General features: G+C 35.1%; 1 protein-coding gene across 4 annotated transcripts in view; it reads left to right on the top strand.

The window, feature by feature from the left end:
• The window catches only part of LOC109085535 (kin of IRRE-like protein 1), a 34,301-nt gene that overhangs the window by 5,528 nt on the left and 9,005 nt on the right, over window positions 1–19,768 (top strand). For all 4 annotated transcript variants that reach the window (XM_042778544.1, XM_042778531.1, XM_042778538.1 and 1 more), the window contains exons 2-10: window positions 11,744–11,896; window positions 13,119–13,268; window positions 14,447–14,604; window positions 14,694–14,844; window positions 14,938–15,043; window positions 15,239–15,387; window positions 15,732–15,859; window positions 17,701–17,827; window positions 18,055–18,155. In XM_042778544.1, the coding sequence (XP_042634478.1) occupies window positions 11,744–11,896; window positions 13,119–13,268; window positions 14,447–14,604; window positions 14,694–14,844; window positions 14,938–15,043; window positions 15,239–15,387; window positions 15,732–15,859; window positions 17,701–17,827; window positions 18,055–18,155 (1,223 nt within the window). The remainder of the gene's footprint in view (window positions 1–11,743; window positions 11,897–13,118; window positions 13,269–14,446; window positions 14,605–14,693; window positions 14,845–14,937; window positions 15,044–15,238; window positions 15,388–15,731; window positions 15,860–17,700; window positions 17,828–18,054; window positions 18,156–19,768) is intronic.

The following is a 19,768-nucleotide window of genomic DNA, read 5'->3' as shown; positions in this document are numbered from 1 at the left end:
ATGTGCTCTCAGTGCCCAAAGTCCTAACGCTGGCCTTTAACATTTAATTGGCCTTAATTGATATTATAGATGTGCATGAACCTAACTGAACATGAATGGAAAAAACTGTTTGTGTGAGATCTGGAGTCAATATTCATTGGTTTTTTGAATATTCATTGTACTATTGTTTAGTAGAATGTTGTTTAGTATGTAATATGTAATATATTGATGATGTCATTAGTGGTGCCTCGTTAGTAGTATATGAATGTATGTGTGAGAGCACTGCAGTTATCACTGAGGAAGAGCGGGTGGCATAAAGGGGGAAATTTTTTTTGCACTGTCTCTTTTTTTAAATAAATCAGTTACTATAGCAACCCTGGAAGCAGAGGCAGAGAGGGAGGGAGATGGGGTGAAGTGGGGGAGTGGAGAGACCTGGTAACCATAGCAACTCACAAAGGGACTGGAAGAAACTTACAGAAATATATGAGATGTTATAGGTTGGGAGGGAGAAGAAGAGAAAAAAGAGAGCAAACGAGGTGAGAACCATCTCGGGGAGGGACAAGAGCTAAGTGCATGGAACAAAATACCTCAGCCAATGAGAAATTGACCCTCGTCACCATCGCCCAATCAGATGGCTGCTAGAACACAAAGCACCTTCCATGCACAAGACTGCGGACCGTAGTAAAACATGACAAACAGAGAATGAATGTGCATTGAAAGATGCAGAAACAGCAATGCTTACCAAAAATGAATGAATAAATATGCATACTTCACATGCACATGCATTAACATATTAAAAGGATTTGATTATTCGACATAAAGAGGAGAAGTATATGAAATATATTTTGATTCTTTGGTAAAAATTAATATTTACATTATGAATTTAATAGCAGGTGAGTGTTTCACAAAGCACCAGGTTTTCCATCTAGTGTGTTTACTACTCGCCTCATCTTTGGCATGGTTTTGTGCATTTGACTTTTGGCATTGACATGTTTAAATTGAACTTGGCAATTTAGTTCCCCCTAAAAACAAACTTAAATCCTGCGTGAAATAGCAAACATGTGCTTCCTTTGTTCTGGGTCTGCTCATTGTTTTAGGAGGACTTTTAAATATATGCTGAAGTAAATAATCTTAATCATGGAGGCCTAATATAAAAAATCTGAGTTTTTACTAATGTCATCATAATCATCATTAAAAAAAAAAAAATGTTAGCAGTAGCATCATTTTTAACTTTCATAAATTCAGTTTTATATTGTTCCCTACATTTTTTCTTTTTTTCTTCTTTTTTTTTTTTAAAATAAACTACATAATGAACAAGCTGCTAATTGTTCTTTCTGTGCAATGTTGACATTCTAGAATCTGAAAAAAAAGGAAAAAAAAGAAAACCTTTCATACAATGCTTGATGCATAAGTTGCGACATTCAATTCTTAACATTTAATTCTCAAGCTGCTCAAAGAATACAGAGGTTTTATTGAAAATGTTTGATATTTGTTTAAATATTTAATATATTAAAGAGTTATCTCTTATTTTGTAGCTGGGTAAATAAACAATTTTTTCTGTTATGTTTTATTCAGGCAGAAACAGCTTTTATGTCCAATTGGTTATGATATGTCAGTATTGGATGGCATATGGTTTTGCTCAGAAGACAGTCTGTTGGATAGTTAGTCATCTAAAGTGATTTACAAAAAATGTAGCCCTCCCACAGCAGCTTGGGGTTAAGTTTGTATCTTAAGGGCAGAGATGATAGAGTAGGATTAATCACAGTGTTTGGGTCATCTCTATTTGTAACAGAACTTGCAACCTTTAGGGCGGTTGTCCAGATCCTTTGGCATTAGGCTGAAGGATTCCCAGAATGCTTCAAATGACAGTAAAGGATTACACGGCCCTAATTTTTATAATCGGTACATTGTTCTCACAACAGCACTGACAAACATGGGAAGCCGAAGACTTTGTGATTACAAAGTCAACAGCTGGTTTTGAGAGCAATTGCTGATAGTGCTCTATATTTGACATGTATCTCCTCTATTTTTCTTTTGACTGGCCTTTCCAATACACTTACATTTGTATATTTGGCAGACACTTATATCCAAAGAAAATCATATTGCATTCAAGATATACATTTTGTCAGTTTAGGCCTTCCCTGGGAATCGAACCCATTCCTATCGAACTTACTGTACTGTTTGAGGAACAGGAACAATAGTGAGTCAAGATGTTCTAAGTTTAAGTAGCTACACTACTGACTATATTTTTCAGTACTGTGACAGCATGCATCCATCTATTCTCCAAACCCTGTATTTTTTTTGCAGGATCATGGACTTTCTAGTAACAAACTTTTTTTTTTTTACGTTCCTGCCTAAGACTCACGCATGTGTGTGTGTATGTAAAGCTTAATAAATGTTTTATTTATTTATTATATGTATGTAGAGCTAAATAAATGTATTAATAATACATTTATTTATTTATTTATTATTTTATTATATATGTTTATTTTTTTATTTTTATATTTATCCATGCATAGATCTTAATTTTATAGTAAAATGTTAATTTAAAGGCTGCTTTTTAATCACAATGTTTTCAATAACATTACATATCATATACAATATTTATTTATTTATATAGAGAGACATTAATAAATGAATTTAAATTTATATTTAATCAATTTAAAATATATTAAATTTATATATATATATATATATATATATATATATAATTTTAGTCTAAATTTATATTCATGCAAATCACTCACTGATTTTGAATGTAATTATGCATGTTTATTATTAATAATGTATTTCAATACTTAATATTTGATTTAATCTAATTAGCAGAAAGAGATTTATTCCTTTTATTTTTCAGATACACACAAACATGCTCTGTCCCTCTGCAGTTTCTCAAGCTCACATGCAGCGCACACGCATGCACATGCACTCAATCACTGCTCTTTTCTATGCGCACACATACACACATTAGGTTTGCAAATGGAAGCAGCTCTGCTTGAATGAGTGGGTGCACTGGAGAGCCAAGAGGAAGGGAACGAGAGAAAGAGATAGAGAAGATAACGAGAGATGTGGTTTCCCTCTTCCTTAATGTGTCTTTTGTGTTTTTAGCCTGTCTGTCTCTCTCAGGATACCCTCCTCTTTAGTTACCATGGTGACGGCATGCTCTTCCCTTCCCCTGTCTACCTTCCTACCCCGCTTTCACACTCACTCGTTTCTCTGTTACCATGGCAATGCTTCTCCCTACCATGATACCTGTTCATTCTTTCATTTTTCGTTCAGAATCTCTTTGTATTTTCTGCGCCATTCTAAGCAGATGCATCTGTCTGTCATTGTGTCTTGTCTATTTGTTTCTGTATTTAAAGGCTCATCATTTGTCTGTTCTGCTTGTTCATCTGTCTGTCTCTCTGAATTAATTTGCTGATTCTCAATATTGCTGATTCTCTCTAAACACCATCACTAGAGACAGTCTGCACAGGGTGGGCAGCAAGAAGCATGCATATAAAGAGATTTTTTGGGGTAATTTTCTGCAGACGACAGTTGTTGCTATGGCGACAGAACTTTAGAATTTGGATGGAAGCAGTAGAGGAAAGAATGTGGGAGAATGGATGGAAAGAGCGTAAGAGATAACTGGATATATGGATAGAGAGAGAGAGAGAGAGAGAGAGAGAGAGAGAGAGAGAGAGGAGGGAGTGCTGGATTTTCGGGAGATGATCCTCTACATGTTCTAGTTTTTCGGTGATGCGCTGGCGAGCCGAATATGTCACACTGCTATACTGCAGCTGCTCTTTCTTTGTCATTCCAATTTGTCCATTTGAATTTAGATTTGTAGGGGGAGGGGAAAAAGATCTACACTAGGACTTTGTCCAAAAAATAAACAAGATTTGTATATATTCTGAAGAAAAGATAAGTGGGCATTGCCTGTACTGAATCACTGTTGTGGGTCGTTGTCAGGGCGTTGCTATCAGGTTACTAAGGAGTTCTGAGTGTTTTTAGGACAGTTGCAGTTAATTTTTGCTACAGTAGGTTACATTCTCAGAAGAAAATTGTACACAAGCTGTCAAACAGCTTTCAAACAGCACAAATATGTACACTAACAGGTACTAATATATACACTTTAGGGGAAAATATGTACCTTCAAGGTACTTATTTGTGCCATTTAGGGGTAAATAAGGTACATTTTGAAAGTGTACTGTCATAGTGACAGCTTTTGTAGCATTTTTCTGAGAGTACCATTACAGCTTTGGTACCATTTTGTACCATTTTTCTACTTACTGGCCCACAAATAGAGAATTTCCAAATTGGGGGTTTGTGGGGGAACTACAAAGGGTTTGGGAGTTTGATGATAAAACAAAAAAAAAATCAAAACACTGACATATTTTATTTGTTTTCCTGTTTAACATGTGATCATTAACAAACATCAGAGAACATCTGTTCTCAATTATTTCAATATTACTGTATATAACTGTATATTAAACTTAATATACATAAATCTCTGGGGTACTTCAAGTAAACATTTTAGGTCAAAAGGTCAGAGTTCAAAGTTTGGAAATCCATGCTTTATGATATTATTATCTTGCTTGGGTCCCTCCTTGTTTATAATTCTGTGAAAGTTTTATGACTCGTTCCATAGTTTCACATATTTACTTAACAAGCCAGATGATTTAAGGTATCATTCATTTCCATAGAACAAATGGTGTTGAAATTATGTATAATTAAATTTAGGAATTAAATTAAGGCAACACTTTAGTTTAGTGACCAATTCTTACTATTGGTTGCTCATTAGCATACATATTACCAGCATACTGGCTGTTTGTTGGTACTTATAAAGCAGATACGAATGCTTTATTCTGGATGATCATATTTAAGATCCTTTAATCCTATCCCATACCTAAATTTAACAACTACCTTACTAACTATTCATAAGCAGCAAATTAGGAGTTTATTAAGTCAAAATGTTTAGGTAATAGTTAGTTAACAGTGAGAACAAACTAAAGTGTGACCAAATGTATTTAAATGGAATCTTTATATGATGAACTGTGGAAGGTAAAAAATTCTGCATGTGCCCAGCAAATACTAAAATCTCACTGTAAAAACTGATGTAAATAAAACAAAATTGGTGGGAATTTGATTTACAAGAAAATACTATTTCATTTTTTTTCTACTTAAATGCAATATTCATTTTTTGTAATTAATTTTTTTATTAGGTTTTTTTAAACCAAAGATTGTAGGAGTTTTTGTGAATTTATGCACTGGAAAATTGTTCCTACATCCTTTTCCATGCAATATTTAACATCTATTTTTAGTCTCAATTTCTGATGACATCCTCAGGGTTCTGTTTCATTCCTCTTACTTATTCACCATCATACCTTAAGGTGACATGGCAAAGATTCTCTTTCATCTTGAAACAAAAATCTGGGAATGTGAAATCTTTATATGAGTAAAAAATGTGTGAGAGAAGCAGAGCCTAAATGAAAAAATGACAGAAGAGAGCATAAAGTATTCACTTTCTCTGTGTTTGTTGCACAGAGGTGATTGATGTTAAAAGTTAACATTTTCTCAAATTTCTAATTAAGAGACAAAAACAGAAAAAAAGAGGGGAGGAGAAAGAGGTAAGAGACACAAGGTGAGATGAAAATCTTTTGGAACTAAAGAAGAAGAGGGAAAGAAGAGAGACAGGGAGTAAAGAGGTAAAGGAAATGGCTCACATTCTTTCAGTGCAGAGAAAGAGAAAGTGTGTGTGTAAGTGAGATGATCGGATGGAAAAAGGAAATGGACAGTTGGGATGAGTGAGAGAAAGAGATGAGAGATAAATAAAGGAAGAAAGTTCACACACCAGAAGGAAAGATGAAAGTGGAAAACAGGAGCAGAGGAGTCATGCAGGAAATAAAATGAAAGGAAAGAAAATATATGTCCTGCACCCCATGGAGATGACCTTTGACCTTTCTAACAGTCTGTTGACACAAAGAGGTCAGTGGGTCGAGGCCTCAAGAAACTAAACAAACACAGAATATGACCGCTACAGTCACAGCACACTCTTTCTTTTCTCTTTCTTCTCAGCACTCATTACACTCCTCACACTTGCTCCTCTGCACTGCAACAGCTCAAAGTGGAGTAACAGCAGATTTTCATCATAATTCTGTTTTTTAAGCGACTGCTTCATTAGTGGTATGTACACACACATATCTGAGAGGAGATGTAGATGTTTCAGTGGCATTTCTCTAGGGGTTAAATCTCTCTCTCATGCGCTCCTCTGAGCACCAGTTTACTTGGGATTCCTGGGACGGGAGGGATGTGTGAAATGAAATATTAATGAAATGAAGGGTATTTGGCGAATCTTTTACGCCGTCCTGTTTCTGTGCCACTGCTAATGTCGAGGGTCACCAGGTCCCCCTGAGGCCCCATAGTATGCTGAGTGACATTTGAGTGGTTTTGCAGAATGTCCTGAAGCATGTTACCCCTGTATACAACATGCTGCTGTTTACAGAAGAGCATTTTGTGGTTTGTGTGTGCGCTCTTAGAGTATTCAGGGTTGTTTTTTGTTTTGTTTGTTTTTTGTTGTTGTTTTTAGTAAATACCTATGAATTCTTGACATACACATGAATGTATCTCTGTAGCTCATTCTGCAAAACAGAATTAGCCATAGAGGTTTTTCCTTTAACATTGTTAATGATTGTTCAAGTTCAATGTTTGATTTAATATTTAATAGATTCTGTGTTAATAAATTGCATTTTGCCAGCTCAGACTGAATTAATATGTACTATATGTTGGAAATAATCAGGCCCAGATGAAATCTTAATTTTTTTTTCTGCACTGATATTGTGGGGAAAATCTGCAAAATACTGCAATAAATAAATACACACATTCATACATACATACAGTCATGTCCAAAAGTTTTGGAAGTGACATAAATTTGGTGTTTTGCAAAACTGACCTGTGGTCAGTCCTCAAAAGGTGAGTGGATAAGCAGAAGCTCACAAATTGTGATCAACTCCGAGAACTAATAAGGATGGAGTGCCATCAGTCAGAGTGAACTGCAGAGGTTATGAAGAACAAGAGTCAACACTGACTCATTATATTAATATAAAATCCTTTAAAACTTATGACCTTATCATTGTTTTTCAGTATACCATAGAAACGTAGAAAAATAATCTACAAATACTGAAGCAGCAAACTTTGCAAAACTCAACATTTTTGTCACTGCCAAAACTTTTGGCCATTACTGTACGTAGTTAAATTTATAAATTGAATTTTATTTTATTTTTTAAGAATTGCAATATCCTGATTAAGTAATATTCAGTTATTTACCATTTAAAAACATTAGTTACTTTGTCAGTTTTTGCTCCACTAGAAAAGCAAAGCCCAGCAGAACTGTTGCAGTGAATGTATTTTTGTTCCTGAATGATTCAATGTTTTTGAACAAATTGACTGAGTAAATGATTGAGTGAATCTTTCATAAAAGAAAGCAAAAAAAAATTTTGCTATAAGTTTGATTGAAGCATATAATAATTGCTGTTTATAGTGTTCATCATCTGTTTGATTACGTCTTTAATTGATTTTTCTGTAGAAACTTAATTTCTGTAAAGTTGCTTTGCAACGATTTATATCATGAAAATCTCTATACAAATAAACTTGAATTTAATTTTTTTTAAAAAGCGGCTGAAGAGTCATGCAGTCGAATGGAAGAAAAATGCAAAGTCCATTTTTTTTTTTTTTTTTTTTTTTGAACTACGTATTTTTAACTTGAGCATGTTTTTTTAGAAGGCCATTTTATTTTCAAGATGCTGCAAAAGACATGAGTGCCACAGTCAAACACATCCATTCAGTACATTTTACATGGAAAACAATAAAAAAGCAGCAGTGGAATACAAAAACGCATTTTATGTGAAGGGCTCCTTAATGATTCAATGAATGAATCCTTTGAGTGAATGATTCAAATGACTCACTCATGAAAACAGTCACTTGTCTCCACTTACTGGCAAAGCGGGCCTGCAGAAAGAGTCGCTGAAAAATTGAGAAATCCCCAAAGTAAGGGTTGGATCGGGATGTGTTAGAACTTTTTTAATTACATTAAAATTATTCTAGTTCAAAGAAACCAAGAACAAAGAAAGAGTCAGATGGTGGAAAAATAGAGAGTGAGGAAGACAGAAAAATGCAAAAGCGTGTAAGAAATGTGTAGCTATCCACTCAGAGACGTGAACGTATGAATGGATAGAGTGACTGAAGGAGATAGAGAGGAGGAGGTAGAGGAGGGGTAATCAAATAAAAGAAAGGCAAGGACTGAGCAAAAAAGGAGGTGTAAGTTGAAAGATGAGGATATTGAAAGAGTGGGATGAAATCAAGGGGTGGGGGAGAAGAATTGAAAGTACTGTAAAAAGCAAACATTTAAATTGTATCTGTTTGTTTCTCTCCTCTGTTCCCCTTACATTTCCCTCAGGAATGAGTGGGATAGAGAGAAGTGGGAGAGTTTTATTCACACTTTTCCTAAAGAGATCAACAAAATATGACTTAGGAAAAGAAACAGCGTACAGGTACACACATACTGTAAAACAGGTAGATACCATAAGAGAAAGTCGAACAAGACAGATACAGCACATACTCATTGATGTTAATGAAAGCTGATGTGTGCAGAGAAGTTAGCATATGTACGACTCTAAAAAAAGCAATTAGCACCAGAGAAATGAAATGAAAGAGTGAATAAAATATGGCTGAAAACTCTATGACAAATGGAGTGGCAAACTAGATAAAATAGATTTTATTAAATAAATACATTAATGTTATTGCTATGTAATGTCCTTGCTATGGACATTACATACAGTAGCAAAAAATGTTGCTATTTTGGGTGGTTGTCGTGGCCTAATGGTTAGAGAGTCAGACTTGTAACCCAAAGGTTGTGGGTTCAAGTCTCGTACCGGCAGGGATTGTAGGTGGGGGGAGTGAATGTCCAGCGCTCTCTCCTGTCTTCAATACAAATACAGTTTTTTCTCCCATTTGAAAATGAATCCCGCATTTATGTGAGGGATGAGGGATATGTCAGTCACTCCCAAAACTTTGCTGCTTGTACAGTATATGGCCCTTAAATTCTGAACAGATTGTATTTAGCCTAGAAAGTGCACAAATAGCACTTCCTTTATAATCAATAAAAAGGTGTCACTTCAGTTCATCGCAAACTCACAAAGTTCCTTCATAATCAATGAACCTCTTATTTACATCATGTTACAGTGAGAGGATTCGAGCATGCAGAACAAAATCCAGCATTTATTTGAACGGAATGGCCAATCAGAGGTGTTCAAGAATCAACAGATATGTCTGTGATTGGTCAACGCTACAAAAACACGTTGTAAATAGAAAATTTTTACATTCTTCAGAGCGCAAACACAAATACGCACCAGAGCATTTACCAAATCTGTTTCACCAATATACAATTACATTTTCAACTTGGGGTGCTTTTCACTGCGTGAGAAAATGGACGTGTGAAAAGTGTCAATTACGTGAGTCGGCAGCCCTGTTTTGGTCCAGTTAGCGTGATTTCACCAAGTACAACATCCTTGTTGATCCAGGAACATCATTCCAATCAAGTAATCAGAACTGAGAGATAACTTTTCAGGAAATGTCAGTGTTAGGCTTACAATCAGGGTTAGGTGCTTCTACACCCTTGTCAATCAGCTATCATTTCCCTCTGATTTTAGGAATAAATTATGGGTTAGGTTTAGGGGTAGGGATTGGGTTAAGTCTGTTTTTTTGGACAGTAATGTTGATCCAGGATCAACAAAAGATGTTAATCCAGGAACATGTCTTACTAGGCATAATCACAGAGACCGTTTTGGTCCATGAGTCAGACTTAGACATAGAGTGAATTTTAGTACTTGCACACAAATGCTCATTGACATCACACAACACACACCCACACAAAATACAGTTTTATTTGTTTGTGTGCAAAATTAGAGCAAGGCTTGCCCTGAGGAAAGATGTGGACAGATGAATGTTCCGTCTGAGACCATTTGACTAAGTCATGTATTCTTGCTTACCTCTCTGGGCACATAATTAAAACCTGTTTCTGTGTCTCTGTGTGCTACTGGGTACATTATTGTCATTCTCGGTTTATCTCTTTCTCTCCATGACGTTTTGCATTTGGCTCTGCTTTTCTTAATGCTTAACATTTGGCAGCACCACTTCAGGGATGTTTTTCTTATACTGTAGCATCTGGAAATACTTCAGAGTTTTCAAAACACACACACACATACGAATCAGTCTATGAATCAGACATCAGATGTTGCTTCTTTGTTCTGAGGGCACTTTTGCATCGCTAATGACTAGTTAAACGAGTGAAGCTGCTTTGAGCGTTCTGATACACGGGCCAGTGTCATTAGCTGTGCTGCAAAGACATGACGTCATGTCTCCTGCAGTCCAATCATGATGCATGGACAGTTGCAAAGACAGAAGGCTGGTTTTATGACAGAAACTTGATGTCCAGAGACCTTGACTTTCCATATGACTTTCTTTCTTCCATGGAACACCAAAGTCAGTAAGACAGCTTCAGTCCTCTTTCATTGGCACTATATGGAAAAGAGCGTCCAGTACATTCTTAATTATTGGTTTACTGGAGTAAATGGTGACAGAATTTCCATTTTGGTGTGACCTATTACCAAAAGTGTGATGAAGTGTTTTGTTTTATGGCTGTAAATGTAATCCTCTGGAGGTGCACCCTTTTCTTTTTTCTCCCTCCCTTTATTAACGTTTTGCCTTAATTAGCAAATTGGACTGTTACCAATAATCCTGGAGGAGTGGCATGTGCCTGAGGAGAAAGAGAGGCAGGAAGAGAGAGAGTGACAGAACATTTTTTTTTAGAAATATCTCTGCAGTGATGTAATGGATGAAAATATTTGCGATGTGGCTATAAGAGTCTGCATAGCATATGTATATACAGTATATATATATATATATATATATATATATATATAAGACACTGATTAACACAATGTATCAATGTCACAATGTCAAAAATTAACCAGGGATTGGGGCAAAAATGTCCCTGGCATTTAAAATGCAGGGTAAAATGCCCTTGTGATGAACTACTCAAGTTGTTTTTATTTGTCGTGTAAAATTTTAATATGCACTACCATTCAGATTTTTTTTTAAACAATTTTTATTTAGCAAGGATGCATTCATTTGATTAAAAGAGACAGTAAAGACATTTATGTTACAAAAGATTTTATTATAAATGTATTATAAATAAATGCTGTTCTTTTCAACTTTATATTCAACAAAGTATCCTGATTATCATGATTTCCACAAAAATATTTAGTTGCACAACGGTTTTTAACATTGACAGTGATAAGAAAATGTTTAATGAAAACCAAATTAGCATATCAGAATGATTTCTGAAGGATTATGTGACAATAAAGAGTGAAGTTATGATGCTCAAAATTCAGCTTTGCCATCACAGGAATAAATTACATTTTCAATTAAAAAAGAATTAAATTGTAAAATCTAGCAATATTTCACAATATTACTGTTTTGAATGGAATAGTTTATATTACCAATTTTTTATGTCTGCCAGATGCAGAATTTAAGTATTTTTTAATATTTAAATGTAAATATTTTATTGTTCTTGTCTAGGCTTGAGTTAGAAGTATTTAATATACATGTATGCCACACCAAAAAAAAAAAAAAAAAAAAATCCTCATAAAAGTGGGAGAAAAATAAAAAACTACAGTGTCCTATGCACAGTGTACAAAAGCTCATTTTTGTCTCTCCCTGTGTCTGTCAGTGTTCAGCGGCCCGCGGTTTTCTCAGGAGCCGGCGGATCAGTCTGTGGTGGTCGGGGAGAGAGTAGTTTTATCCTGCGTGGTGTTTAACTACACCGGCATTGTACAGTGGACCAAAGACGGGCTCGCTCTTGGCATCGGAGAAGATCTGAGGGGTGAGCACACACACACGCACATCAGATCACACTAACCAAGGGCGTTATGCACCTTTTTTAGAGGGGAAACGAGTGACAGTATGAGCTCAATAAGAGGTGTAGCAAGACGAGGCCAAGGTGGGGGGGACTACCTTTAAGTGTAGGATGGGAAAGTTTAGCAGTACAAATTTGGTTCAGAATCAAAAGTGACATGGGTTCAAATGAATAAACCACAGCCAGCGATCAATATGCATTTTAGTTATATCTAGTCAAACTAGTTTGGAGTGACACGAGGGTGGGTATGATTGGACTGGATTTTCAGTATGAAGCAATTTACTGACCAGATTTAGATATGTGAATGCATGATTTCTGCTTAAGTGTTTTAGACAAACACCATATTTAAATACACAAATTGTGCAAACTTATTTCAATAGTACAAATAATTATTTTGGAATTTGGCTCAGAAATCAGGCAAGTCTCATCCCTCTTCAATAACCTGAGTCTATCAGCATATATATAATGCAACATACAGTACAGCATATGGTTTCTCCCTCTTCTCCATTTAAAATGATGCAAGAGACATATTTTTTTCCCTTTCATTGTCCAGACATTGCCACTTTCTTTCTTTGTCCTCTGTCTTGCTCTCCCTTCCCCCCCTTTCTTATTTTTTTTTTTTTTTTTTTGACGTGTTGCTTTTGTCCGCTCTAATGACAGACACACATACACATAAAGATGTACAAACATGCGCACAGGTTAAGTGTCTGCTTGCTGACTGGTTGAGCTAAAGGATGATGTAATCATTGCCAATACTTTTGTCCTCCTGGTATCCAGATCCATGATGTCATAATGTGTGTGCCAGAGAGAGTGTGCAGTCAGAATGCAAATGTGTAGGAGTGCTGCCCTCTGGTGACCAACGCATGTATTACAAACCACCACATAATCTATAATCACACTGATTGGCTAAACTAGCTGTGAAATATATGGTTTGTGTTTTATAATTCAAAGATCACCGGAGCATTCAATAAATGTACAACGAAAATGTACATTCGTTTGAGCTGTATGTTTATTATGAGGGGAAATCTATGAAATAGGGACAGTCATGCTTTTAAGGCAAAATAAAATATGAATTCTTACTGTACTTACAAGCTATGCTGGGGCATTTGCAGCACAGTATTATCTGCTTTGATAAGTGCATGAAACATTTTACTGTGTTAAAGTGTAATGGTGTGTGTGTGTGTTTCAGCATGGCCGCGGTACCGTGTATTGCGGATCTTGGATGTTGGGCAGTATAATCTGGAGATCACGTCAGCGGACCTGACCGATGACTCACTGTACGAGTGTCAGGCCACTGAAGCCGCTCTGAGGTCCAGAAGAGCTAAACTCACTGTTCTGAGTGAGTACACACTGAATATGTTCAGAATAGAATACTACCATTGTAGTATTTTTACAGGATGTATTATGTGAGAAGTATGCTTTTTTTTTTTTTTTTACATGCATTACATGCATTTCATTAAACAACTGCACACTGCGTGGCATACTGTATCCCACAATGCAATGCACTCAACTTGATTTTGCAATTCCTGTGTGATGAATGAACCTAAAGCCATATAAACTGTTTAACATCTCTTGTTGCTGATTATTTGAACCACACTAAATTAAATGCACAAGTCAAAATTATTTTTATATCTGAGATTGTTGCTGAATGTTGAGTTATTCATTGTTGCATAATGTTCACAAAAAAAAATGTATGCAGTATGCAGTATACAGTATGTACTGTGCACTCTGTGCACTACGTACTTTCTCTGTTTCTCTTTGAAGCTGTTCTGACATGATATGCAAAAGTGTACATTTCCATCATTGCATAACAAAGAATTTATTAAAAAATCAAATCACTTACACAAGTTATATTACTACATGTGCAAGTGAAAAAATGTGGTAATAAACTTTCCACACATACATTATCATTCAAAAGTTTGGTGTTGGTAAGTTTTTTTTTTTTTTTTTTTTTTTTTTAATTATGCTTATCAATGCTGCACTTTTTTTTTTTTTTTTTTTTTTTTTTGCTCAAAACTGCAGTAATTTTGAAATATTGTTACAATTTAAACACGATTTTAACATTTTATTTTTTATTTATTGATGGTGGAAAGATGTGTTTTTAGAGTATTTTTTCTAGTGTTTTGTGTGTCATATTATTTTTGAGATATTTTTATTATGTTGTTTTTTTGCTCAAGAAACATTATTATTATTATCAATGTTGAAAACAGTTGTGCTACCTAGTATTCCGGTAGAAACAGTTTTTTCGTAATTCTCTGATGAATAGAAAGTTAAAAGAACAGCATTTATTTGAAATAGAATTATTTACATGATAAATGTTTACTATCTCTTTTAATCAGTTTAATGCATAAACTATTTTCTTTTAAAATCTTACTGACCCAAAATGTTTGATCAATATTGTGTCATACACAATATTCACAAAGGACAAAATACCATATATGTTGCAGTATTTATAGATGTTATCTGTGTGCACAGTGTGTAAGTCACTTTCAGCATATTATCTGTGTGTCTGTGTAGTTCCCCCTGAAGGTCCTGTTATCGAGGGCTCTCCAGAGATCCTGCTGACAGCAGGAACCTCATATAACCTCACCTGTGTGTCTCGAGGAGCAAAGCCACTGTCAACGATAGAGTGGTACAAAGATGGGATCATAGTGGAGGGAGCCCATACCAGCACTGTGAGTGAGCACACAATCAAATGATGATAGCATAAAGATCACATATACTGTATACATTCTATCTATCTATCTATCTATCTATCTATCAGGAAGTGTTAGCAGACAGGAAGAGGGTGACCACAAAGAGTTTCCTGGAGATTCAGCCAGTGGACACAGATACAGGACGTAATTTCACCTGTGTGGCCTCAAACCTGGCCGCCCCGCTGGGAAAGAGGGTCACTGTCACACTCAACGTCCACCGTAAGTGTTTGTTTTTTCATACACCTACTTTGCTGTGCTGGCATACGGTATATGCACAAGAATGGCCCTAATGGCTTCTCAATCTCTCTCCAGATCCTCCTACAGTTGTCCTGTCTATAGAGCCTCGCTCTGTTCTAGAAGGAGAGCGAGTTAAATTTACCTGCCAGGCCACTGCCAACCCTCCCATTATGGGCTACAGGTTAGTGTGCAGTGTGGGTGTATATGCTGATCTCAGCGATGTGCTCTCTCTGTTTTACACATGCTCAGTGTGTGTTGCATTGTCATTTTTTTTTTGTCATCTTTTTGTGTGTTTTTGGCATTTTTAGGTATTTATTAATTTATTTTAAATATGTTTTAAGTTTAAGTTAACTATAATAACCCTGATGTGTTGTAGGTGGGCTAAAGGGGGTGTGATTCTGGATGGAGCGAGGGAAAGTGTGTTTGAGACGACAGCAGATCACTCGTTCTTCACTGAGCCCGTGTCCTGCCTGGTCTTTAATGCGGTGGGCAGCACCAACGTCAGTATTTTGGTGGACGTTCACTGTGAGTATTTCAGTCCATCCATCCAATGATCTACAGTACCACACATTGATGGAGTTATGCTATACTGCATGTGTTTGTCATTGATAAGCAGTTCAGTGCAAATTATGTTTTACGTTCATTCTCAAATTTTAAATATAATTTTCTGATGCTAGTGTGCATAATTACATCTAGGGTTATAACATTCAAAGATATTTTATTAACTTTTAGTGTGTTTGTTTTCATTTTAAGTTTGAGTTAATAACTTCTAAATTTATGTTTTTTTTTTTTTTTTTAGTTTTCTAAAAATCTTAATTGTTTTAGTAAATTATAATAACCTTGTTGGCTTCTTTTTCTCTCTCATGTAGTTGGTCCAATTCTGGTGTTGGAGCCAAGGCCTGTAACCGTGGACGTTGACTCTGATGTCTCACTCAACTGTAAATGGTCAGGAAATCCTCCGCTCACCCTCACATGGACCAAGAAGGGCTCCAGTATGGTTAGTGCACACTAATGCTTCCTACACCCTACAAAGTGTGGAAAGAGTACAAAAATATTCTACTCAAGTAAAAGTACCATTACATTAATGAAATTTTACTTAAGTACAAGTAAAAGTACCAGTCTAAAAATCTACTCAAGTAAAAGTAAAAAGTAGCTCATTTAAAATTTCCTCAGAGTAAAAATTACTTAGTTACATTTTAACAGTGGGAGGGAGTCAAAAATGGGACCACGGGTGTCAAACTCAGTTCCTGGAGGGCCACAGTCCTGCACAGTTTAGATATAACCTTAATTAAACACACCTGATCCAGCTAATCTAATCATTTAGGCTTATTTGAAAACTACATGATATGTGTGCTGGAGCAGGGTTAGAACTAAACTCTGCAGGGCTACGGCCCTCCAGGAACTGAGTCTGGCACCCCTGGGTTAGGCCTATTAATCTCAAACTAGTTGTTTTTAATTAAAGGAATCAGTTATTTAGAATATTATGACATTTGGGCTGTTACCAGGCAAATCAGTATCAACAAACTCATCTTTTCAATGCAGAGGAAATGCAGAAGCTTCATTGGAAGTGGCATTTAGATGTATTTACACAATGTTTAATGCAGGACATGAATGCATTTAACCTGCAGTTACAAATGCATGAATAATATTTTGATATACAAGACATAAAATGTTGAACACTCATTTGAAATTATAAGAAATTAAATATTAAAAAAAAAAAAAAAAAAAAAAAAAAAAATCAAAAGATACTTTAAATGTTAATGTTTAAATGTTTAAAATGGCCAGTATGTGTCAGCAAGTCACTGTTAATAAGAGAGTAATTGCGATTAAACTGAATCATTTAAACGGTTGATTCATTCAGGAACGAAACACTGTCATGTTGCTCAGAGACGCAAAACTGTGCTTTGGTGGCTGTGTTTGGAATTATTTTTTGTTGTAAAAATAGAGCTAAAAAAGCTATATATATATATAATCATGAAAAAGCCGGCATTCTTTGTGTGATTTTGTTTTACTATATGAAATTATATAAATATGTAAATGTTCTGCCCCTATATCTTCAATTTTGTGATCATTCTAAATGCATTTTACAAGACTGAATCACATAGTGAAAGTACGCACTATAAATGCGCGCGCACATCATTAAAACGACAATTATGATATTATCGCAGACGATATATATCGCACACTCCACACCACTGTCTTTTTGGCTAATTTGTGCAAAACCTCTTGCTAAAATGTCAAAGCTTCATTTTAACCACCAATGCAGCGATGCAATTATTTAGCTTACCTCTACAATGCTAGCGAAGGGTTGATGTCTCCCTAGGCAAGCACAGCTTACACTGCATAATAGAGCATAAATATGGCCAGGGGTTCACTTCATTTCCTTCGAGTTCAACTTCAGAATATGACGGGATTTCGTTTTCAGCGGTGTCTGCACCATAATGCCTGTTTTGTCCGTCTGCATCTTGTGATTTTAGCACCAGTTTGCCCTCCTGCCCATTATTTACTGCAGTAGTTTCCAGGGAGCGATTTTGTTTTTTTTTTTACTCAGTAATTAATGTGTTTTAAAATGTAGCGAAGTACAATACTTCAAACAAAATATACTTAAGTAAAAGTAAAATTGCAGATTTTAAAAATTACTTTAAAAAGTAGAAGTACACAAAAAAGCTACTCAATTACAGTAACGCGAGTAAATGTAATTCGTTACTTTCCACCTCTGCTCACCTCTAACAAAAAAAAAAAAAAAAAAAAAAACTGACTTGTTCCACACAACAAAAACACTCTATTGACCATTTTTAATGCTGTTTGTCTTTCTTTATTCCACTCTTTGTTGTTCAGGTCCTCAGTAATAGTAATCAGTTATTGCTGAAGTCTGTGAGTCAGGCGGATGCAGGACAATATGTGTGTAAAGCCATCGTCCCCAGAATCGGTGTCGGAGAAACAGAGGTCACTCTTACAGTCAATGGTCAGTAACAGATACAAATATACACATGGGTGAACCTGCAATTCAAATATATTTCCACAGTGTTATCAGCATCTAATCACATACTGCATATATATACTATATATATATATATATATATATATATATTATATATATATATATATAAGTATCTCTTTGAATGCTCATACAAGGTTGCTAAAATTCGAAAAGTGTGATATGAATCTCTAATGATGTGATTGGGTGTCCAGGTCCTCCAATCATCTCGAGCGAGCCGATCCAGTATGCCGTGAGAGGAGAGAAGGGGGAAATCAAGTGCTACATAGCCAGCACCCCACCGCCGGACAAAATCGTAAGTTGGAATCAAACTCTATACAGTAGATAATACACGTTATTCTCGACACGGGGCATGCTGTGATTTACAGCAGACAATACATTTCATGTATTCCGCAAATAATGTGTAAAAATGAATGTGGAATAAATAATCAAGAATTTTTCAGTTAAGAAATGTCTGTTTTTTAGAGCTTTAATATTTGTTCTTTTGAGGGTGGGCTGCTTCTTCCTTTTTTACATGTAGGAAACTCTGGTTATGCATTGCCAATATAATTTCTCTGGGTTTTCAGTGCTGTTTCTTGGCACTAATGGTGCAGAAATGACATAAAGCAGCTTTATTCAGCTTTATGTATTCTCTTAATGTGTCTCTTACTGTACTTGTTTTTCGTCCTTCCTTTATCATCTTTACTCAATGCTTCATTGAATACTGAGCGAACTGAGAGAGAGAGAGAGAGAGAGAGAGAGAGAGAGAGAGAGAGCCAAAGGAAGCATGAAAAATAGAGGTCAAGAAGATATCAAATGAGACATGAAAGATGAGGAGGGCTGACGGAGAGGGGGAGAAAAAGAGTGACAGTGCAGAACAAAATCCTGTACCTTTCAGTGTCGATTATCACCAGCAGACGACACGACATGACAGACAAATGAGTGCGCTTTTAACAATCTCAGCACTTTACTCAACGCTCTGCCTCTTTTCCTCCTTCCTTCACTCTCTCTCTCTCCTTCTTCCTTCCACCTGTCCTCTAGTCACCCTCCTCCTCTTTATCGTTCTCCTTCAACCGCCTTTCTAGTTGCTCTTTTCCCTTTCTCTCATTTTAGCATGCTTCTTTGGCAAAATAAAAACTGCTGTACCAAGTCAGTAAAATCAAAATGATATAAGAATAGTGCAAATGCAGCAAACCTAGTATTAACAAATAAAATAAAAGTATGGTGTGTAAAAATTTAAATAAATATTAAATAAATTAATAAAATAAATGTAAGAAATAAATATAAGAATAGTAAAAAATATTAGTATTAAAACAGTAAACAAAGAAAACAAATATGAACAAATAAAATAGTTTTGTTAAAAGTAAATAACTGCAAAAAGGTGACGAAGAAGAATGAAAATAACAAATTAGTATTAACAACCAAAATAAAGAAATGGTAAATAAAATAAGACAACTGCACAATACAATAAAATAGAATATAGTTATTAAAATAAAACAAATAATATTAACATATTTTTTACATTTACATTTTTAAATGAAAAAAATTAAATAACTACAAAAAAGTAAATTAAGATAGAAGGAACAAACAGTAGGATTAACAATTGGAATGGATACAAAGGAATTAATTTTAAAATAAAATGTAATAAAATAAAATAAAACAACAGTCCAATAAAATAACAGTGTGCGAAAGTTAAGCAAAAATAATAAAAATAAAAATAGTAAACAAATTGTAATATTAACCAATGAAATAATAGTTTATAAATTCTAAATTACAATAACTGCAAAAATGTAAAGCACAAATAGTGAAAACAGAGGGAACAAGTAGTAGTAAAAATTTAAAATTAAATAATAAATAAATAAATAATAATAAAAATAATAATAATAATAAACAGTCCACAAACTTAAAATGGAATACTATTAGAGTAAT

Source organism: Cyprinus carpio, chromosome A2 (genome assembly GCF_018340385.1).
Source record: "Cyprinus carpio isolate SPL01 chromosome A2, ASM1834038v1, whole genome shotgun sequence".
Taxonomy (NCBI): domain Eukaryota; kingdom Metazoa; phylum Chordata; class Actinopteri; order Cypriniformes; family Cyprinidae; genus Cyprinus; species Cyprinus carpio.
The sequence above is the reverse complement of the archived record's forward strand: the minus strand, read 5'-3'. Positions and strand labels throughout refer to the sequence as shown.